We start from the raw sequence: 24,113 nt of genomic DNA on the forward strand, positions 1-24,113 counted from the left end.
CGTCTATGGGGTCGCACAGAGTCGGACACAACTGAAGCGACTTAGCAGCAGCAGCAGCAGCCACTAATGATGTCTTATTTCTGATTCAAGACTTCTCAGGTTCCAAGGAAGAAGATCCCTAATGCAGGGACATATGTATACCTATGGCTGATTCATGTTGATGTTTGGCAGAAACCAAAAGAATGATGTAAAAAAAAAAATGATGTAAAGCAATTATTCTTCAATTAAAAAAAAAAAAGATAGTCCCTAGTAAGTTAGGTCAAATTGGAAGAAAGGAACTAAGCCTATGGCAGGTACCTGTATCCTTGCTGTTGTTGTTTAGTTGTGGAGCCCTGGGTTTAGAAAGGGGAGTAGAAAGGTTGCTTTTTTATTTATTATTATTTATTGCAATAGATCCAGATCTTCCTAGACTTTAATCACTCCTGCCCCACATATTCTCTTATGTACTTAATATCTTTCTTTATATCAATATTTAAAAAATCCTTAGATGCATGTTTTTTGAAAAGGAAACTTGATTTAGAGTCTTATATGGGAAATCAATAACAATTGCCCTAGGTAAGAAATACCTGCAAAAATAAATACAAGGAAAACAATGTTATAAAATTCTAGCTGGTATGGTTGCCTCATTGCTGTCTCTGTTAAAGAATAAGATTAGCAGATGTTTGAAAAGATGTTAAAGATGGTTACCCGGGTGGAAGGATGGGGGGGAGGGGGCGGTAAGGGATACTTAGAGAGTTGGGGATGGACATGTACACACTTCTGTATTTTAAATAGATAACCAACAAAGTCCTACTGTGTAGCAAAAGGAACTCTGCTTGATGTTATGTGGCAGAGTGGATGGGAGGGGGGTTTGGGGGAGAAAGGACAAATGTCTATGTGTGACTGAGTCCCCTTGCTGTCCACCTGAAACTCTCACAGCCTTGTAAATCAGCTAGACTCCAATATAAAATAAAAAATTTTTAATGGTGTTAAGATAGACCAGCATCCCATGGACACTTCCTTTTAAGCATAATCAGAAGAGTGAAGATTAAAATGAAAAGTTAATCACACTCTTGCAAAGTGGTGCAAAGTCATTTAAAACATTCTCTCTACAACCTAAAATCATTTTCCAAAAGCCTGAGATCATGTGTGGTAGACTTCCAAATTCCCTCTCTAGTCTCTTTTAATTCATTTTCATTTTAAAGCTAAAATTAGAATATCTCACACTTTCTCCCTGAAGCAAGGGTTGAGGGGTAGGGGTGTGCAGAGAGGGCAGTGGACAGAGGGTGAATTCAATCCTGCAGATCTAGGAAGTGTGCTGCAAAGGGCAGTGTTGGGGTTCTTTAATGGACTGGGCCCTGGCAGTCCGGAGTTGATGGTAAGAAAGTGAAACAGGCTGATATTCCCTGGTTTTCTTAGAGAACCAATAAAGCCCTTGACACAGGGCTTGCATCGCTGACGAAGGCACAGGGCGCCTTCTCAAGGGGGTCTTGGAAGCCCGGGCAGGAGAGTGAGCACAATGGGTTTCTACTCTGCAGAGAATTAGCCAGAGAGAGAGAGAGAGAGAGAAAGAAAGAAAAACAGAAAGACATGGGGACCCAAGCTCTGATGGAGCAAAGGTGCTTTAATAATCTTTCTCTGAGTACCTATAGGCTGTTGTACAAGAAATTTCTTTCGACAATGATAAAGATCAGAAAACCAAACATACAGCAACCGTTACCGAGGGAACAAGGGATTAATAATGGTCACAAGACCTGGAGACAGTCCATATCTCAAGAAAGGGGATCGAGGCTAAGCAGTTTTGTCGTAAAGAGAATGTTTACTAAAGGAGATTCAAGCCTGTCTCACATAATGAGCTCAGTTCCTGGGAGCAGCTTGCTGCTCCACTTGATAAGAAACAAAGGACTTATGAGAAACAGCACGTAGCAATCCTCCTGTTAAACACTCCCTGACAGGGTAGTCTGCCCAGACCTCATGTGGCAGGTCTAATATTCATGGTACATTTGCATTCTACTCCAGAACACTTTTGGTGTTGGTTGTGTTATTAAAAATGCCATTTTCAATCACATTCGCCCTTAATTTTTTTCTCCATCTCTAAGCGTAATTAACACTCCAGAAATATATGCCAGGTTTCTCCTGCAATTTTGTGTTCCTAGGAGAAGGGAATGGCACCCCACTCCAGTACTCTTGCCTGAAAAATCCCATGGACGGAGGAGCCTGGTAGGCTGCAGTCCGTGGGGTCGCAAAGAGTTGGACACGACTGAGCAACTTCACTTTCCATTTTCACTTTCCTGCATTGGAGAAGGAAATGGCAACCCACTCCAGTGTACTTGCCTGGAGAATCCCAGGGATGGTGGAGCCTGGTGGGCTGCTGTCTATGCGGTTGCACAGAGTCGGACACGACTGAAGCGACTTAGCAGCAGGTGATTCTCAACCCCATAAAATACATCTTTTTTTTTTTTTTCCCCCGGCCATGTCGTGTGGCCTGTGGGATCTTAACTTCGAGATCAGGGATCGAAAACCCAGGCCACAGCAGAGAAAGCACCAGGTCCTAACTGCTGAATTGCTAGGGAATTCCATACAATGTCTCCTTTATTTAAAAAAAAAAATTATAAAATTTTTGTAGTGCCCCCAATAATCCAGAAATAATTTCCGAGATAAAGTAGCCTAGTCATGTATACAGTTTTTTCCATTTAATTAATTGTTTTGGCTGTGCTGGCTCTTTGTCGCTACACGGGCTTTTCTCTAGTTGCAGCAGGCAGGGGCTGCTGTCCAGCTGGAGTGCACAGGCTTCTCGTGGCAGTGGCTTCTCTTGTTGCAGAGCGCAGGCCCTAGAGTGTTCGGCCTTCGGTAATTGTGGCTGTGGGCTCAGTGGTTGTGGCTCCCAGGCTCTAGCGCGAAGGCTCAATAGTTGTGGTGCCCGGAATTAATTGCTCCCTGGCACGTGGGATCTTCCTGGACCGGGTGACAAACCTGTGCCTCCTGCATTGGCAGGCGGATTCTCTACCATTGAGCCCTCAGGGAATTCCCACTTACACAGCTTTTAAAAAGAAGTCAGTTATAATATCTTAACTAGGCCACAAGGGAGAACATTTTTTTAAGAAGTAATTAATAAATTTCCTTTCAATATGCAAATAGTCACATACTACTCTGCCTAGATCCTGAAAGGAGTTCATATTCGCCCCAGTTACAAATAAGTTTGGATTTAATGAAATCTCGATGCTTTTTCTTTGTATATCTGACATTTCAAAATAAGATTCTGATCTATTCATAGACACACATAGTCCCATGAAGGCAGACGGACGCTGTATTCACACTCGGTCACTCAGATATCACACATAGCTTTTCCACTGGAAACACGGGTTTCTGAAAAGATAATTCTGTAAAATTCCAGATAAAACAAAGTGTATCTTACTTTGATTGATCTAGAAGTTGCTTTCCTGAAAAATTACCCGCAGGGATTCTTTTGGAGGGTGTGACCCGCCTTCCCAAATCCTGTTTCTATGTAAACCAGAAAGGTCTAGGTGGAGAGAGTCATAACAGTTAGCAGCTGCATGGTTCAATATCTGGTGGGAAGTTCGATTCAAGCTTGTGTGGGGTGAGTCTTCATGTCTCATGTGCTGTGTGGGACATCTAGCATCTCTGGGACCTGTCTATTAAAAAAAAATCTTGGCTGCACCACACAGCATGTGAGATCTTAGTTCTCCAACCAGGAATTGAACCCCATACCTCCTAAAGTGGAAGTACAGAGTCTTAACCACTGGCCCACCAGCAAAGTCCCTGGGACCTGTCTCGTAACTGCCAATCACTGGGACTGCTAAGAACACCCCACCGTTTTCCCACACTGCCCCTCTGAGTTGGCACCACCACCCAGAGAACACCTAGTATCCCTTTGGCTGTGTGGATTACCCTTTACCGCCACCCTATGGTGACCTTGGACATGTGCAGGGGCGTGTGACCTGGAGATGCTGAGAAGCCCTGTGACCGGGTGTCTTCCTTCTCTGCAGGGACTGAAGATCAGCGTGCTCTGGACCCTGTACTATGGAATCCTCAGTGCGTTTGCGCCCGTGTACAGCTGGATCCTGGTGCTCCGGGGCCTGGTGGGCTTCGGGATCGGAGGGGTCCCGCAGTCGTAAGTAAAGACCCAGCTCTGGCCACCCAGCCAGGCAGCCAGGCAGCTATGTTCATGGGCTCGGAAGGATGCAAAGATGGTACATACACTGGGGCTGCTGCTACCCAGGGACTCGGATGGAGCCGGAGAAGAGTGTCACTACTGTAATGATTAACAGCAGCAAAAGCAACACGATAGCTGGAAAGACAGAGAGGTGAAATGATAATCAAAACGGTAGATCTGGCATTGACGGGACATTTCTCTTGGACATGGTGCAGCAGCCTCAGAAGATGTGCAGGGGTATTGAATTAGAGTAATTCCCATTTTACAGTTGAGAAAACTGAGGCTCATCGGGTGAAATCATTTGCCCAAGTCACACAGGGTGCAGTTGGAACTAAGACCTGGAAACTGTCCGCCTGCAACATCCATGCTTTTAACTACCCTGCCTGCTCCCTTTTACCTGTTTCTAACTTGACCACAAGGCAGGAAGTCAAAGTGAAAGGGGAAGTTGCTCAATCGTGTCCAACTCTTTGTGACCCCTTGGACTATACAGTCCATGGCATTCTCCAGGCCAGAGTACTGGAGTGGGTAGTCTTTCCCTTCTCCAGGAGATCTTCCCAACCCAGGGACTGCACCCATGTCTTCCATATTGCAGGCAGATTCTTTACCAGCTGAGCCACAAGGGAAGCCCAAGAATACTGGAGTGGGTAGCCTATCCCTTCTCCAGCGGGTCTTCCTGACCCAGGAATCGAACCGGGGTCTCCTGCATTGCAGGCAGATTCTTTACCAACCGAACTATCAGGGAAGGGGGTGGGGCTAACCAATTTGTAAGTTATGTGTTATTTTGTTGTTACTGTTATTAAGATACTGAGAGTAGTCAGGATTGTAGGAAGACGTCACTGTGTCCTGGGAGACTGGGGAATTCTGAAGCCGAGATTGGCAGCTTGTGGCAGCTGGACCGAATCTGAACTGCCAACTGGATCTCTAAATAAAGTTTTATTGGAACACAGTCTCACCATGCACTGACGTATTATCTACACCTGTTTTGGTGCTTCAGCAACAGAGTTGAGTAGTCTCAGTAGAAACTCTGTGGCCTGCAAACCTGAAGTATTTACTGTCCAGACCTTTGTCAAAAAAGTGTTGACCTCACTCTAAAGGATAGTGATTAATAGCCGATATTAAGGGGCAAGTGCTGTTCTAAGCAGTTTGCCCAGACTGCCTCATTTAATCTCCCCAATTTCCCTATGAGGTGGATTCTATTATTAATCCTATTTTACAGATAAAGAAACTAAGGTTACAGAGAGGGGAGGTAACTTGCCCCAGATGACACAGTTACAAGAGGTAGGGTTGCAATCGGAACCCACACCCTCTATCTCCAGAGCCTGGGTTCTAACCATTGATTTCCACTGCCTTGCTATGAACAATTAAAAGGATTTAGAGAGACCCAAGGAGATGGGGAATATGTAGGATATTTCATAAGAAGGGAATTTCTTGAAAAAGAGGAAGCCATAGCTGAGTCTGAGGAAGGCTAGTGGTCCCGTTCAGTTAGCTTGTTTGGCTGAGAAATGTGAGAATTGAAAACCCTGAGATGGGCCATGTAGACCAGGTGGCTGTTGCCGTTTAGTCGCTAAGTCGTTTCCGACTCTGCGACCCCGTGGACCGTAGCCCACCAGGCTCCTCTGTCCGTGGGATTTCCCAGCAAGAATATTGGAGTGGGTTCCCATTTCCTACTGCAGGGACGCTTCCCCATCCAGGGAACGACCCGCACCTCCAGCTTCGTAGGCGGATTCTTGACCACTGAGCCATTTAGGAAGCCCCGATAGACTAGGGCAAGCTTACACAAGGTCTTGAATGTCAGGTCAAAGGGATTGTCTGCAGATGAGTGGGAAGCCACTGAAAGATTTCAAGCAGGAGAGGTACTTTAAAAGAATTAATCTGGCAGTGATGGGTTGGCTAGGCTGGAAGTAAGGAATCCGGTTGCAGTAATTTAGGACCAGGGAGTTTCTTTTTAGTTTTATTCATTCATTCAACCAATTTTTTCCTCCCCGTACCACGTAGCTTGTGGGATCTTAGTTCCCCTCCCAGGGATCAAAGCCAAGTTCACAGCAGTGAAAGCCCAAGTGTTAACCACTGGACCACCAAGGAATCCCCTCAACCGGCATTTTCTTGAGCTTCTGTTGTGACACAGGCCAGTGCTAGGTACTGGGGGTACAGCAGTGAGCCAAACAGACATGGTCCCTGTTTCAGGCTGACATCCTGGGACACAGACAAATCGAGATACGTGTGCAAGAGGCCACGAAGATCAACACCTGTAAAGGAGTCAGAAAAACAGGGCTGGGCAGAGGGAGAAGCTAAGTTGCCATGTGATTGTAACAGTTGATAGGGGCCTCAGCTGATCCTTAGGGTTCAGAAGCTGGGATGGCCCTTTAGATGTCCCATACTGAGGATGGGGGCTGAACCTTTGTCCGTTCACATCAGCCACCTTGGATGTGGGCTGCCCTCAAGGAGGGAGCATGACCTTGGGGGAAGTTAGCTACTTTGGGCCAAGGCAGTTCCTGCAAGGGGCTCAACCCCGAGCTCTTAGCAGGCAACATTCCTGGTCATGCCAGAGGGACTGTGTGCCTCAGCCCTGAAGGGGGAATCCAGGCGATACGTCTGTTACAGTCCCTCCCCTGGACCCTTCCGAGGTGCTTGCGTGCGTGTGCGCTAGGTCACTTCCGTCGTGACTCTTTGCGACCCTATGGACTGTAGCCTGCCAGGCTCCCCTGTCCATGGGATTCTCTAGGCAAGGATACTGGATGGGTTGCTGTGTCCTCTCCAGGGGATCTCCCCGACTCAGGGGCTGAACCTCTTCCCTTACACCTCCTGCATTGGCAGGCAGGTTCTTTAGCACTAGCACCTCCTGGGAAGCCCTTTCTCCCACTTAGAGACTCTCAGTTCCGCTCAGCCCTTGCCTGGGTTATTATTCATCATCGATCCTCCAGGGCTGTGCAGAGTAGGTATTTGACATGGACTCCTGGATTGGAGATGAGCTTAAGAACCACTGGAGCTTAAAGCAGAGGCCATTACGCCAAGCCTGTTAACCTGGGCTGGCAGGGGCTTGTGGTCAGTCTGTTCCACTTCTGGCCCAACTCCAGGAATTCCTGCTGTTCCAGCCACTGCCCCGTTCGTGAGCCATTCATTGACTTTGGGACCGTTTCCCCCTCGTGGCTGGAAGGGATGAACTCACAGAGGAACACGTGAAATTCCTCTCCCAGGGATGCTTGGGGAGATGGCAGTAGGTCCAGCCTCCTCACATCCCAGCCCTGGAATTTCTGGCCATAGGAGGGTAGGGAAAGGAACCGAGGCTTATGAACATCCCCAGTGATTCTTGTTGAAGATGGTGCCATGAGAAGTGCTCTTTTCTAGGTCATCTTCCACATTTTCTGGAAGTAATACAGAAGGTATAAGAAATAAATCTCGAATGGTGCTGGAAAGCAAGAAAAAGGTGCTGTCAGTGAAACAAATTCTCAGGAACCTGTAGACTGCTATAAGCTGATGAGATTCCAATGGCTGAGTCACTGGAGGGGAGAAAAAACCACCTCCGGAAACTGCAAAGGGAAGAGATCTTCAGCCAGGAAGGACAGGACACCAAGGGAATAAAATTAAGGACACAGAGCAGCTGGGAGGGCCTTTACCCCCTTACCGGGTATCTTGACGGTTCCAAGTTGGCCTGTCTGTCCCCTTCCCCTGCTTCCCAAGTGTCATGCCTCCCCATTTAGCTGTTCATTTATTTAATGCTGCAATAGCACTTCTGTCTGTTTATTGAGCTATTACTACATTCCAAACACATGACCATTCTAAACTTGCAGAACCTTAAGGCATAGATATGACGACCTCCATTCTCCAGGTAAGGAAACTGAGGCTTTATAGCAGTAGCATGTGTAAGATCACATGGTTAGCAAAAGGAGGGCAAATAAAAATTACAGAAGAGGGTCTTCCCTGGAGGTCCAGGGTTTAAGACTACACTTCCACTGCAGGGGACACTGGTTCGATCCCTGGCTGAGGAGCTAAGATCCTGCATTACACGTGGCGAGGTCAAAAAAAAAGTTACAGAAGAAATATTTTAGCCATCCAGGAGACTCATTTGATTCCCAGGCACTTTCATGCCAGCTATTTACATAAAATAATCACGCCTTAATTATGCAAAGCTCTTATCTAGTTATAAAAATGGTTCCCCTAAGTTCATTATTTGGAAACATTTAGTTGAAAATATTTTTGTGTAATTAAATGTAACTAAGAGTTTCCATTCCTCTAGAAGGACTTTACCCAGTTGTACCACTTCACAAAATCAAGTGAGGAAGATTTTGCTATACTATTTTTAAAAGTTCAACAATCAGAAATCCTTATAATATACTCTGTATTTAGTATAAATGCAAAATTATATTATTACATTTTTTTTAATTGAAATGATGTTTTTCTCTTAGTTTTATTGAGATGGAATTGATATACAGCACTTATAAGCTGTGGGCTTGCCAGGTGGCTTTAATCCCTGGGTTGCAAAAATCCCCTGGAGAAGGAAATGGCAACCCACTCCAGTATTCTTGCTTGGGAAATCCCGTGGACAGAGGAGCCTGGCGGGCTATAGTCCATGGGGTCGCCAAAGAGTCGGACGTAACTAAGCCACTAAACAACAAAACAACTGTTTAAGGCATAATGACTTCTGTATCTCGCAAATGATTAACACAGTATGTTTAGCTGACATCCATCAATTCATATAGCAATTATATTGTTAATAAAGAGCCCATCCCTCTGCCCTAATTTTTGCCTTTCTAACTCCTCTCCCTTTATTTCTTGTTTCTTTTTTTGCTTCCCCGAAAGAAGGTGTTCACATGGGTCCTTGACGATAACAATGACAGTATCATTGGTAGTGATGCTGATAATAATGAGTGGAGCGCTTCCCTAGCGTGAGGAGCCATGCCAAGCCCTCTCTTCACACGACCTCTTCTTGGCCATCGAACAACCCTACTATCCCCATTTAACAGATAAGAAAACTGAGGCCCAGAGATCCTGAGGAATTTGCCTAAGGACAGGTGGTTATTAAGTGGAATGCAGTTTCCTTTTGCTTTGTAACAAACTACTCCAATGCGTATGGCTTAAAATGACAATGGATTTAACCCATGATTCTGCAGTTTGGTGTTTTGGTGGCTCTCACCTCTGCAAGACTTACTCTTGTGTCTTTTGTCAGCTGGCGAGTTGGCTGGGCACTGGCTAGGCCAGCATGGCCATAACTGACTCATCTCTGTTCCCTAAGTCTCTCCCCCGCCTTCTCCTTTGGTAACCAGGAGTTTCTTTTCTGTCTCTGGGTCTATTTCTGTTTCGTATTATATAAGTTCACTTGTACCTTTTTTCTAGTTTCCACATCGAAGTGAATTCATACGATATTTATCTTTCTCCCTCTGGCTTTCTCCACTTAGCATGGTGATCTCTAGGTCTGTTCCTGTTGCTGCAAATGACATTATTTCATTATTTGTTTGTGGTTGAGTAATAGTCTGTTGTATAAATAAACCACATCTTATTTATCCATTTCTTTGTTGATGAACAGTTAGGTTATTTCCATGTCTTAGCTATAGTGAACAGTGCTTCAGTCAACACTGAGGTGTATTGTCTTTCCAGAGTATGGTTTTCTCTGAATATATGCCCCAGAGTGGTATTCCAGGATCATATGATAACTCTATTTTTAGTTTTTTAGGGAGACTCCATACTGTTCTCCATAATGGCTGTACCAATTTACATAGCCACAAGAAGGAAGAGACTTTAATCCAAGCAAAAGAGTTAAATGTAACTTGATCATTACAAACAATACATTTTGGGGGGAAATAATGAATGTTTACTCATTTAGGCCACTAAGCAGTTTCTTTTACAATGAACATTAAGTGATAGGATAGTGGAATCCAGTAGTAGTTTGAGAGTATTCATTTTTTTGGCGGTGTTGACATTTTAAAGTTTTTGTTTTGCTTAATTTTTAAACAGGCTTAAGTGCTAAGGAGTAGAGATAAATCTCGAAGACATGTCTATGTTCCAGAAAAGAGAAGTGATATTTCTAGCTAACACTAAATGAAAACTAAATAGTGTCTAAATGAGAAAAGCTGGATGTGGGAAGATCTATTTTAATAGAAAGAAAAGCAAAGCAACATGGATTGTTCTCTTAGGGTTTGGTGTTGGGAGGCTGAAGAAAGAATTATTTGTTCACTTTCCATTTTCTTGCATAGGGCCATCCACTGAGCCTGAGAGGGGGTGATTCAGTGTTTTAAATACTGATGTGAAGAGGAGAGGCAGTAAACAATACATTTTTGTTTTAGAAACTTTAGAAAAATGCACATAGGAACCCCCAAACAATAATCACCTCTAATTGCTCAGTCACTCAGTTGTGTCTGACTCTTTAAGACCCCATGGACTGTAGACCTCTAGGCTCCTCTGTCCATGGAATTTTCCAGGCAAAAATAGTTGCACATAGTTAAGTAACTAAGTTCCGTCTCTCAGTTGTATCCAACTCTTTACAACCCCATGGACTGCAGCACACCAGGCTTCCCCATCCATCACCAACTCCCAGAGCTTGCTCAAACTCAGGTCCATCCAGTCGGTGACGCCATCCAACCATCTCATCCTCTGTCATCCCCTTCTCCTCCCACCTTCAATCTTTCCTATCATCAGGGTCTTTTCCAATGAGTCAGTTCTTCGCATCAGGTGGCCAAAGTATTGGAGTTTCAGCTTCAGCATCAGTCCTTCCAATGAATATTCAGGACTGATTTCCTTTAGGATGGACTGGTTGGATCTCTTTGCAGTCCAGGGGACTCTCAAGAGTCTTCTCCAACACCACACTTCAAAAGCACCAATTCTTTGGTGCTCAGCTTTCTTTATGGTCCAACTCTCACATCCATACATGACTACTGGAAAAACTATAGCTTTGACTAGATGGAACTTTGTCAGCATAGTAATGTCTCTGCTTTTTAACATGCTATCTAGGTTGGTCATAGCTTTTCTTCTAAGGAGCACGCGTCTTTTAATTTCATGGCTGCAGTCACCATCTGCAGTGATTTTGGAGCCTCCCAAAAATAAAGTCTGTCACTGTTTCCATTGTTTCCTCATCTATTTGCCATGAAGTGATGGGACCAGATGCCATGATCTTAGTTTTCTGAATGTTGAGTTTTAAGCCAACTTTTTTACTCTCTCACTTTCATCCAGAGGCTATTTAGTTCTTCTTCATTTTCTGCCATAAGGGTGGTGTCATCTGCATATCTGAGGTTACTGATATTTCTCCTGGCAATCTTGATTCCAACCTGTGTTTCATCCATCCCAGCATTTCACACGATGTATTCTGTATATAAGTTAAATAAGCAGGGTGACAATATACAATCTTGAAGTACTCCTTTCCTGATTTGGAACCAGTCTTTTGTTCCATGTCCAGTTCTAACTGTTGCTTTTTGACCTGCATATAGATTTCTCAGGAGGCAGGTAAGGTGGTCTGGTATTTCCATTTCTTTAAGAATTTTCCAGTTTCTCATGGTCCACGCAGTCAAGGACTTTAGTATAGTCAATGAAGCGGAAGTAGATGTTTTTCTGGAATTCTCTTGCTTTTTCTATGATCCAACAGATGTTGGCAATTTGATCTCTGGTTCCTCTGCCTTTTCTAAATCCAGCTTGAACATCTTGAAGTTCTCAGTTCATGTACTGTTGAAGACTAGCTTGGAGAATTTTGAGCATTTCTTTGCTAGCTTGTGAAATGAGTGCCATTGTGTGGTAGTTTGAACTTTTTTTGGCATTGCCCTTCTTTGGAATTGGAATGAAAACTGACCTTTTCCAGTCCTGTGGCCACTGCTGAGTTTTCCAGATTTGCTGACATATTGAGTGCAGCACTTTCACAGCATCATCTGTCAGGATTTGAAATAGCTCAACTGGAATTCCATCACCTCCACTAGTTTTGTTCGTAGTGATGCTCTCTAAGGCCCACTTGACTTTGCATTCCAGGATGTCTGGCTCTAGGTGAGTGGTCACACCATCGTGGTTATCTGGGTCATGAAGATCTTTTTTGTATAGCTGTTCTGTGTATTTTTGCCACCTCTTCTTAATATCTTCTGCTTCTTTTAGGTCCATACCATTTCTGTCCTTTATTGTGCCCATCTTTGCGTGAAATGTTCCCTTGGTATCTCTAATTTTCTTGAAGAGATCTCTAGTCTTTCCCATTCTATTGTTATCCTCTATTTCTTTGCATTGATCACTAAGGAAGGCTTTCTTATCTCTCCTTGATATTTGGATCTCCGAATTCAAATGGGTATATCTTTCCTTTTCTCCTTTGCTTTTTGCTTCTCTTTTTTTCTCAGCTATTTGTAAGGCCTCCTCAGACAGCCAGTTTGCCTTTTTGCATTTCTTTTTCTTGGGCATGTTCTTGATCCCTGCCTCTTGTACAGTGTCAGGAACATCTGTCCATAGTTCTTCGGGCACTCTGTCTATCAGATGTAATCCCTTGAATCTGTTTGTCACTTCCAGTGTATAATCATAAGGAATTTGATTGAGGTCATACTTGAATGGTCTAGTGGTTTTCCCTCCTTTTTCAATTTAAGTCTGAATTTGGCAATAAGGAGTTCATGATCTGAGCCACAGTCAGCTCCCGGTCTTGTTTTTGCTGACAGTATAGAGCTTCTCCATCTCTGGCTGCAAAGAATACCATCAATCTGATTTCAATGTTGACCATCTGGTGATGTCCATGTGTAGAGTCTTCTCTTGTGTTATTGGAAGAGGGTGTTTGTTATGACCAGTGTGTTCTCTTGGCAAAACTCTGTTAGCCTTTGCCCTGATTCATTTTGTACTCCAAGGCCAAATTTGCCTGTTACTCCAGGTATCTCTTGACTTCCTTCTTTTGCATTTCAGTCCCCTATAATGAAAAGGACATCTTTTTGGGGTGTTAGTTCTAAAAGGTCTTGAAGGTCTTCATAGAACCGTTCAACTTCAGCTTCTTCAGCATTACTTGTTGGGGCATAGATTTGGATTACTGTGATACTAAATGGTTTGCCTTGGAAACGAACAGAGATCATTCTGTCATTGAGATTGCATCCAAGTACTGCATTTTGGACTCTTTGTTGACTATGAGGGCTACTCCATTTCTTCTAAGGGATACTTGGCCACAGTTGTAGATATAATGGTCATCTGAGTTAAATTCACCCATTCCAGTCCATTTTAGATCACTGATTCCTCTTGCCATCTCAAGGTAAATTGACCACTTCCAATTTACCTTGATTCATGGGCCTAACATTCCAGGTTCCTATGCAATATTGTTCTTTACAGCACCAGAGTTTACTTCCATCACCAGTCACATCCTGCCTCACAAAAAAATATAGAAGACGCAGGCTAGCACCCAAGGAGATGGTTTATTATTTCCAGTAGAGGGCACCGTGTATCTCAGCAGAAACACTACTTACCTATGAGCTGGAAGCCTGCCTTACCTGGCATCCTATATTTGTCTTTAAGAGTGACAGAGTGTTTTAGCCACTCTTAAAGACAAATACCCCAGGTAGCTGCCCATCTGTTCTACCTTGAGCCCTGCCTCAGAAGTTTCTTCAGATTTGTTGTCTAGAATCAGGTTGCTCACACATCTGACCTTGACGCTGCTCTTTCCCCAAAGACCAAGCAGAAATGCCAGATGGAGGTCCCAGGTTATTTCTCTCCAAGCGTGTGATCCAAATGGCAAATATCTAACTGCCACGTGCCAAAAATGCAAATTACTCACAGAGGGGATTTACTCACGTCTGTATCATTTGCTTCTTGGTGTTGCTAATTTCATTGCTCTTTCTTTGACTCTTTAACGTGATTGCAATAATCCCCTACTTTGAATGAATCCCAAAATACTCTTTTTCATAATGAACTGCTATAAATAATGGCCAGATGCGGGGCACAATTACAGGAAGAGATGTTCCTTGTGGCATAGGCTACAAAAACAAGAAATTGAAACCAATCTAAGTTCATCAATAGGATTGGAGCTGTTAAAAAATAATCTGGTAGATCGATATAGATTATTATGGAAAGACTTCCAAACTGTCTTATCAGGAGCAGGTCCTGACATAGGCTCTCAGGAGCAAGGACTTTCCCCTGAGAGACTGCAACACATTCTCCAGATTGTCCTGTTCAAGAGACGAGTGAACTGTCGTTTGTTGAGAGCTGCTCCTGGGAAGTTTAAATTCCTTGGCACTTCTGGTCTACCACATGGGTTGGCAAAGCAAGCTTTAATGACCAGGGAAAGCACTCAGGGAAGACTTCCAGGTGCTGACAGTTGCGAGCTGGACTGGCATAGCCGAAAGTGGTAAGAATGGGGCCATGTGTATGAATGGAACACTGGCCATACACTGCATGTGTGGGAAGGAAGGAGAAGGGAAGGGAAGAAAAAAGATAGCATGGTTAAATTTATTATTACTATTGTGCTCAGTTGTGTCTGAGTTTGTTGCTCCATGGACTGTAGCCCACCAGGCTCCTCTGTCTATGGAATTTTCCAGGCAAGAACACTGGAGCAGGTAATCATTTCCTCCTCCAGCAGGTCTTCCCGACCCAGGGATCAAACCCATGTCTCTGCCATCTCCTGCATTGACAGGCGGATTCTTTACCACTAGTGCCCCCATGGAAAGCCCAGTTATTATGTAATTAATTCCAGCGTGTAGACCTCACAGCGTGCATTTCATACCCATGACTCATTTATTTGCAGCTGGAAGTTTTTACCTCTTCATGTCTGTCACCTGGTCGTCACTTTCCCCACCACCCCCGCAACCACCTGTCTGTTGTCTGTATCTACGACTCTGTTTCTGCTTGCTGTGTTTGTTTATTTGTTCTGTTTTTGAGATTTCACATGTAAGTGAAATCACACAGCATTTGTCTTTCTCTGACTTACTTCTCTTAGTATAATACTCTCTAGGTTCATCCATGTTGTTGCAAATGACAAGATTTAATTCTTTTTTAGTGGTTAATATTGTGTATATATAACTGTATGTGTGTATATGTATATATATATGTTTATAGCCACATCTTCGGGGAAGGCGATGGCACCCCACTCCAGTACTCTTGCCTGGAAAATCCCATGGACAGAGTAGCCTGGTAGGCTACAGTCAGTGGGGTCACGAAGAGTCAGACATGACTGAGCAACTTCACTTTCCCTTTTCACTTTCATGCATTGGAGAAGGAAATGGCAACCCACTCCAGTGTTCTTGCCTGGAGAATTCCAGGGACGGGGGAGTCTGGTGGGCTGCCATCTATGGGGTCGCACAGAGTTGGACATGACTGAAGCGACTTAGCAGCAGCAGCAGCCACATCTTTATCCATTTGTCTGTTGTTGGACACAGGTTGCTTCTGAACCTTGGCTATTGTAAGTAATGCTGCGGTGGACACGGAGGTGCATGTGTTTTCATTTTTTTCAGATGAATACCCAGGAGTGGAATTGCTGGATCATATGATAGTCCTCTTTTTAATTTTTGAGGCAGCCCCCCATAATGTTTTCCATAGTGACTGCACCAATTTACATTCCCACCAGCGCTGCATGAGAATTCTTTTCTCTCCGCATCCTCATCAATGCTTGTTATTTGTTGTCTTTTTGATAATGACCATTCTGACAGGTGTGAGGTGATAGCTCATGGTGGTTTTGACTTGCATTTCCCTGATGATTTGTGATGTTGAACATCTTTTCATGTGCCTCTAACCATCTGTTATGTCTTCTTTGGAAAAATGTCTGTTCAGTTTTAAATTTATATATTCATTTACATAGAGAAGGGGCTGGAAGTTTGCAAAGCAAACCGCTATTAGTCATGGCTTTGGGGCAGGGGAATGGAAGCAAGGGTGAGGAGGAAGAGGAAGATTCTTCAGATACTTTGTATTCTTGCATATTGCTAGATTATTTACAATGAGAATGCATTCGTGTACCACTTTAAAATAAAAAGGTTGCATGCTCTAAGTTCATTTTAGCATGTCCAAACAAATCCTTGACATCTAAGGATTAGCTTTGCCCTCAGAATATACTATAGCACATTTTTTCATGGTTAGTAACTTGACTTTAATTTGGTGGAGAAAAACGCAAACACACTTCTTACTTCAGTATTATTGATTTTTAAAAATAATACAGGAACACCATTTGGAGAATATTAATAAAATTTCAAAGTCATTCGTGATAATCACTGTCATCTTTTACAATGCTGGCAGTTGGTCTCCATTCTCAAATCTGAGTTAATGAAATTCCTAATGGTTTGTGTTGAGAGAGGTACTTGTAGGAATATAAATTGGAACAACATTTTTGGGAACCACTTTGGTGATATTTATCAAAAGCCTTAAAATATGCATACCCTTTGACTCAAGTTCTACTATAAGAATCCATCCTAAGGAAAACACATGCAAACAAAGATTTAAGATAAAAGATGCTTGTTGAAGTATTGTTTATAATTCTGAAACCACCTAAATAGGGAAGTGAATGAAGGGGTGCATAATATAGATAGACCTGGATTAAAAGTATGGCTCTTCTACTTGCTAATTTACTAACTATGTGATCCTAGTCAAGTAACAACTGATCTGACCGGCTTCCCTGGTAGCTCAGTTGGTAAAGAATCCACCTGCAATGCAGGAGGCCCTGGTTCGATTCCTGGGTCAGGAAGATCCACTGGAGAAGGATAGACTACCCACTTCAGTATTCTTGGGCTTCCCTGATGGCTCAGCTGGTAAAGAATCTGCCCACAATGCAGGAAACCTGGGTTTGATCGCTGGATTGGGAAGATCCCCTGGAGGATGCAACAGCTACCCACTCCAGTATTCTGGCCTGGAGAATTCCATGGACTATACAGTCTCAAAGAGTCTTCACTCACTCGACGCAGATACAGAGATGAAAATAGGAGCTAAAGATACACACTCACACACACAGTGGGAATTATAATTACCTACCCTGTTGATTCTCCATGTTTGTCATTTATTGAGGGAGATAATTCATGTAGATCATCTAGGAAAACATTTGGCATATAGTAGGTCCTCAGTAAAAGGTAGCTATTATTAAGGAAAATATGGCCCATGAATATGGTGGAATATATGTGTATAAGAGGATAAATAGCATGGAAATACTATTAAAATAGCACAGAAATACTATTTATATATTTGATAAAATATCTCAGGGCACAGAGATTTTTTTTTTTTTGGTCATGTGGCATGCAGGATCTTAGTCCCCTGACCAGGGACTGAACCCATGTCCCCGGCAGCGGAAGCATGGAGTCTAACCTACTGGACCGCCAAAGAAGTGCTGGGTTCAATATTCTTGAATATGGTCTCAGCTAGGGTTTCAAGCAGAGAGACGGAGAGATCAAAGAGAGAGACACCAAAACAGGGAGAGACTTACTGAAATACACTGAAGTAAGACCAAATGACATTGACTTTTTTCTTTGGCTGAAAAAAATCCAGAAAACCAGAGCAATCTTCCCACTCAGCCCTGACATTAATTCCCTTTCTCTCTTTTGCTTTCCCAGGGTTACACTGTATGCCGAGTTCCTTCCCATGAAAGCCAGAGCTAAGTGTATTTTGCTGATTGAGGTAAGGAGGATGGTCTGGGAGTCTGAAGAATACTCAGTCTCTGGGCAGATTTCCTGTGTCTTGAGCCACAGGATGAAGAACGTGGAGTTTAAGAAAAATACAGTATGCAAGGATTAAAATGAATCGGTTACGTTGATTTCAACAGGGTGGTTTTGCAATATGGATAAATTCCTCCAACAACAAGCAAAATCAGTCTACCATCCCCGGGGGAAAAAAAAAAAAAAACTGGTGGCAGGCAGGTAGAATGTCCTTCTTGAACTAGAAATGACTTTTATCTGAGAGTAGGTTTTGAATAGTGTAGCTTAAGGGGACCAAACTCCTGTCCTTCACCCATCATCATTCATTACCTCTGTTTGTATCCAGACTCACTCGTGTCGTATGTGAGATCCCCATTCACGGCCACCTCTGTGGCCAGCAGACTGCCTTAAAACTCTCCTGGACCAGTCAGTCCCTCTCAAGCCCTCCCTCTGCCAGAGTCCTATGACCCGTTTTCCAACTACGATCTGGAAGCCCTCAGGACAGATTTCCAACTGCTTAATGGCCCTCCTCCATGCAGTGGAAATATTATTCATTTGTCCCCGCTGGACACCAAGTCAGAATCTTCCCTAATCACCATGACCACATGACAGTATTTTTTTTTCACATGATAGTATTGATCGCATTGACCCCACTGCCCAACCGTCCTGACTGTGTCTACCCCTGACCAATCAGGGGTGGGGGTCAGCTGATGCTGGTATGGATGAACCAGTTTAAATACTGAAATGCATCTGCTGATGATGCTGAACCCTGAGTGGCCCTCATTGCCTGCTCCCTGTCCTTTCTGAGGACCTTAAGCTGAAGGGTGCAACCAGCCCATGCCCATCCTGGTGGAATAAACACCCCGGTCTGTCTTTCCTCTCATCTCCTATGGGGTTCCCCATTGGCTGCACCCAGTGTAAAGCCAGAGGATGAGGAGTCCGTGGATGAGGTCCATACAAAGGGCAAGGTGGGAAAGCATGGAGTGACTCAGAGAAGCAGACAGATGTTCAGCTCCACAGGGGAGTGGCAGTTCTGATAAAGGAGACCGGGGCACTCTTGGACAAGGAAGGTGAATAACAGTAGACAAAAACCAATGTGTCCACTTCCCTGTTGACCTCACACAGCATTGATTGTTTTGATCTCCGTAACCAGAGCTGCCACAGTGCACACTCCAGTGGGTGCCATACAAATATTATGCAGTGTGGGTGGCACCCTCAGGAGTTGGACAACGTGGAGGCCCTGGCCCACCCATATGGACCACAGGAAAAGGGACGGCCATTCTTACTTTCCTGACTTCAAGGATCCTCCCATCCACATGGATAACCTTGTCTACAGTGGCCCTGGAATTGCACACTGTGTTGACCAAAGCTGCACCGTGACTGACCCCCTTTCTCCCCTGCCAGGTGTTTTGGGCCATCGGGACAGTGTTCGAGGTCGTCCTGGCTGTGTTTGTGATGCCCAGCCTGGGCTGGCGCTGGCTGCTCATCCTCTCAGCTGTCCCACTCCTCCTCTTTGCAGTCCTGTGTTTTGTAGGTATCCTTTAAGGGACCTCAGCCTTTGCTTTTGGTCTCTTGCCGTTCACTGTATTTTGGTGCGGAGGGTGTGGAGGAGCACACCAAAGCCACGTTTAAGATTATTTCTTTTGATCAAGAAATGAGACAAAGGAACAGGGCCAGGGGTAGGCCCGGTATAGGGCGTCAGGTTTCCTCCAGACAGACTCTGCTGGGATGTCCTTGAGGGAAATATCAAGGGGCTGGGAGATCTCTTGCCCCATCCCCCCATGCAGGATCTACACTTAAGGGGAGTGTGTTCAGAATAGCTGGCATTCTTCAGTTGCAAGTGACAAAAACCCAATTCAACCCATATGAGAGAATTTTAAATATCTGGCTTCAAGCATGGCTGGATGCTTTTGTAACAAGAAAAGCCTACAAATTCAGTAACTTAACACACTAGGAGTTTATTTCTCATTCACAGAGCAGTCCAGATGGGCGCTTCTGTTTGACAAGTGTGATTCTGGGCCCAGCTTCCTTTTAGCTTGTAGTTCTGCCATTGTGTAGGGCTTTGTAATCTTCCATTGTTGTTTAGTCACCAAGTCATGTCCAACTCTTGGCAACCCCATGGACTGTAGCCTGCCAGGCTCCTCCATCCATGGGATTTTCTGGGCAAAAATACTGGAGTGGGTTGCCATTTCCTTCTCCAAGGGCTCTTCCTGACCCAGAGACAGAACCCATGTCTCCTGCAACGGCAGGTGGATTCTTTACTGATGAGGGCATAACTTGGCCAGGAATATTCTGCTTATATGCCATTGGTGAAAGCATGTCACATGGCCTTGCCTAGGTGCAAGAGGTGCTGGGAAATGTAGTTTCTGGCTGGGTAGCCATATCTGAAGACAACTCTATACTATGGAAAGGGAAGCATGAATTTTAACCTCTGCTACATTCTCATTTTACTGATGAAGAAACTGAGGCCCAGAGAGGTCGACTGACTTGTCAAAAGGCACACAACTAATAAGCAACAGAAATCACTTGAACCAGATCTTCTGACTCCAAGTCTCATACGCTCTTATTTCACAGATGACTGTTTCTTTGTTTTATGGAGATACCTTTATCTAGTCACGTGAGGTTGGGACTCTATTAGGCCTAAGGTATTTCTGGTTTCTTTCTATCTCTTAGATTGAGTTTGCAAGATGATGCTAAACACAGGTGAGGTGTAGTTTCTTGAGAGGTAGAGGTGATGATGATGATGGTATTGAGAGGTGAAACTTTTTATATTTTGGCAGCAGTCTTAATTCAGCTGTCACCTGGAACTCAGAAGCACCAAATTATAGTCATAGCAACAACCACAATGGCAGATATATCAACCATTCCTGGCACTGTGCTGAGCACTTAGGATAATCCCATCTAATCCTCTCAACAATCCTAAGAGGGGGGATCTGTTATTATCCCCATTTGATGGATGAGGAGATGGAGGCACAGAGAGGTCAAATTATTGTTTAAGGTCACAAAGCCATTATAATCAATGGCAGCACCAGGACTTGAAGCCAGGCTTCTGGCCCCAGAGCCTCTGGCCTTAAGGACTTCACACACAGGTGGGAGCATACGGGTGGGACCAAGGGTTCTGTTCCACCCCAACTGGCCACATCTCGGTCTCCTGTCCCCATAGTGGCTGCCGGAGAGTGCGAGGTATGATGTGCTGTCCGGGAACCAGGAGAAGGCCATCGCCACCTTAAAGAGAATAGCCACGGAAAACGGAGCTCCTATGCCTCTGGGGAAACTCATCATTTCCAGACAGGTCAGTGCCAGGCGGACAGACAGCACGTGTTGCCACACGAGCTGGGGAGCTTGTGTACTTGAGAGGGTGGGGGTGCAGTGGACAGGACCCGCAAGGGGAACTTGGCAACTTCAATCTGTGTATTTTCATTGCCAAGTCTTAAAAGTGCCACCTGGAGCGTTTAGCCAGTGACTAGAGAAATATTATCGGAGAAGGCAATGGCACCCCACTCCAGTACTCTTGCCTGGAAAATCCCGTGGATGGAGGAGCCTGGTAGGCTGCAGTCCATGGGGTCGCTAGGAGTAGGACACGACTGAGCGACTGGACTTTCACTTTTCACTTTCATGCATTGGAGAAGGAAATGGCAACCCACTCCAGTGTTGTTGCCTGGAGAATCCCAGGGACTGGGCAGCCTGGTGGGCTGCCGTCTATGGGGTCACACAGAGTCGGGACACGACTGAAGCGACGTAGCAGCAGCAGCATAGAAATGTCATATAATGTCCCCTCATGGGTCATGTAACTACTCCTGCTTCGATTTTATCTTTGAGCACCCAGGAAGTCTGATTAGCAGATGTGGTTGCTCAACAATAAAACCACATTAGGAAGTGCCGTGATAGACTTATATCCGGGGCACTACACTGTGCTCGTGTAGACATCCTTAATGGATGGCACATCGCTCCCCATGGCAACACCATCAGGGACTCCACTGCAGTACAAACAGCTGAGCACCTACCCCAGGTGCAAGGGGGGAAAAAGGAGCCAGATTTGAAGGCTGCAGTCCCTGCCCTCAAGAATCAACCCTGCAGCTTATAGAAACATCACAAACACTGTTAAGCAAACAACAGAGCTTACGAGGAAATTATTTTTAAAAATAAAATTATATTTCTGATTGTTTCTATATTGGGTGAAAAGAACTGAATGGGATTTCACCAGCTCGAGAGGAAGTGTTAGGCGGGGTCTGATAGTGTGGAAGCCAAGAACATACCCCTGACTTGCTTTGGGAAGCGCAGGGGTGGGGCAGGGGGCCTCCCAAAGAGCCTGGGGGGGGCAGGAGGCTCACTTAGTTGCCTTTGGGGAGAGACTGCGTTCTCCCCGCTCCCTTCTGTGTGAAGATGCTCTGGATGGAGAAAGTATACAGTGATTTCCAATGTGTGTTGCAAAGCGAAAGTGACAAGACTGGACGCTCCAGTGGGGGGCTTCTCTTTGGAAAGGAGCGGCTGCCGCAGGGGCCTCCCTGTGTTCCAGGGCACCCGGCAGCGAGTATTTTTTTTTTGGGGGGGGGTGGATATGTCCTTCTAGGGTAGGTGCATGGCCACGGCCCACACATCTGCAGGGGAGGAGAGTAAAGGGCATTCTTTGTCTTGAAACAGGAAGACCGAGGCAAAATGAGGGACCTTTTCACACCCCATTTTAGATGGACAACCTTGTTGCTGTGGTTTATATGGTAAGAGCTGTTTGTTCATGCTTGGGTCCCCCTCATCTGCACCCTGTTTGGGGTTTTGTTTGAACTCGATGCAATGACAACTCTTCCATCTTGGGCAATATTTGCAAAACTGAGCATCATTTTCCTGGCCTCTGTGTTATTCAAGTATCCCCTGTACTATTGTTTGCTTAGTCGTCTTTTATTTGACTTACTTTTTACTCTGATACTTTTTTAAAAATTGAAGTATAGTTGATTTACAATGCTGTGTTAATTTCTGCTGTATAGCAAAGTGACTCAATTATACATATATATGTATATATTCTTTTCTTATATTCTTTTGATATATTTACACACATATGTATATATGTATGCATTCTTTTTATCTTCTTTTTGTTATGGTTTATCCCAGGACACTGAATGTAATTGCCTGTGCTATACAGTAGGACAGATAAATGTCTTTTAAAAGGAAACTTTGTATAACTGCTTTCAGGAAGAACTGTAATTGCAGACCGTAGACAGAAGTCGCTTTTAAAGATAAATATGGTCAGCCCTCCCTAGCCGCAGGCTTCACTCAAGGATTCAGCCAACTATAGACGGAAGATAATAGAAAAAAAAAAATTCCAGGAAGTTCTAAAAGGCAAAACTTGAAACTGCTGTGCATTGGCAACTATTTACATAGTATTTACATGGTAGTTACAATTCTTTACACAGCACTTACATTGTATTTGGTATTATAAGTAATCCAGAGATGATTTGAAGTATACAGGAGGATATGTGGGATTCCCAGGTGGCTCAGGGGTCAAGAGGCAATGCAGGAGTCCAGGATTCAATTCCTGGGTCAGGAAGGTCCCCTGGAGGAGGAAATGGCAACCCACTCCAGTATTCTTGCCTGAAAAATCCCATGGACAGAGGAGCCTGGTGGGCTGTAGTCCATGGGCCTGCAAAGAGTCAGACAGCACTGAGCACGTATGCACACACATGTGCAGGTTATGTGCAAACACGGCACCATTTTATACAATGGACTTGAGCATCCAAGGATTGTGGTGTCCGCAGGGGCTCCTGGAACCCATCCCCCACAGATCCTGAGGGATGACTGTACAGTAAAAAGTAGCTAAATTGATGGTTACCAAGGCGGGAGGCACGAAGCCTCTGTGCTTAAGAGACAGACAGAGAGGAGAGGTGTTAGGGACTTGTTAGCACATAAGTAAGACTGAGATATGATTAAAGAATCAAAGGGAAACTTAGGGGAATCTTATTTTCACAAAGAGATTCTTTTGCTGTATCCAGCCCACTTTCCATTAATATTACTCTTGCTGTATCCAGCCCGCTCTCCATTTATATTACCTTGGGTATCACCCAGCACAGGGCCCGTATTTTGGGAACCCCTGATTTGATCAACATGGGCATTCTCAGAACTTTCAGTTTTTATCTAGTTCTAGTTTTTCTTAAATAACAACCATGGCATTGCCTGGAGGGCATTTGTAGTGAGAACTCACCTGACACCCCAAAGCTAGTCAAATTTTAGCCATTTTCTCAACTCTTTCAACTGTGTAATTTCTATGGCATCAACAGTGCGGAAAATTAGCCCGGTTGAGGCTTTGTGACATGTTTTCACCAGTTCTTACTTTTCCTATTCGCCTTTGAGCAGAGGTGCGAATGAGCAGGGGAGTGTCCTAAAAAGGGCAATTGCAGCAGAGTAGGGGCATGGAGTGTAGCAGGGGGTGGGGAGAAAGCTTT

General features: G+C 44.5%; 1 protein-coding gene across 6 annotated transcripts in view; it reads left to right on the forward strand.

Annotated features, from left to right (window-relative positions):
• Nucleotides 1–24,113, forward strand: part of SVOP (SV2 related protein) — a 68,306-nt gene that overhangs the window by 31,646 nt on the left and 12,547 nt on the right. For all 6 annotated transcript variants that reach the window (XM_069558253.1, XM_069558252.1, XM_069558250.1 and 3 more), the window contains 5 exons: nt 3,987–4,111; nt 17,602–17,665; nt 19,087–19,212; nt 20,846–20,974; nt 22,324–22,397. In XM_069558253.1, coding sequence (XP_069414354.1) covers nt 3,987–4,111; nt 17,602–17,665; nt 19,087–19,212; nt 20,846–20,974; nt 22,324–22,397 — 518 coding nt within the window. The remainder of the gene's footprint in view (nt 1–3,986; nt 4,112–17,601; nt 17,666–19,086; nt 19,213–20,845; nt 20,975–22,323; nt 22,398–24,113) is intronic.

The sequence above is a fragment of the Ovis canadensis genome, chromosome 17 (genome assembly GCF_042477335.2).
Source record: "Ovis canadensis isolate MfBH-ARS-UI-01 breed Bighorn chromosome 17, ARS-UI_OviCan_v2, whole genome shotgun sequence".
In the NCBI taxonomy this organism is placed as follows: domain Eukaryota; kingdom Metazoa; phylum Chordata; class Mammalia; order Artiodactyla; family Bovidae; genus Ovis; species Ovis canadensis.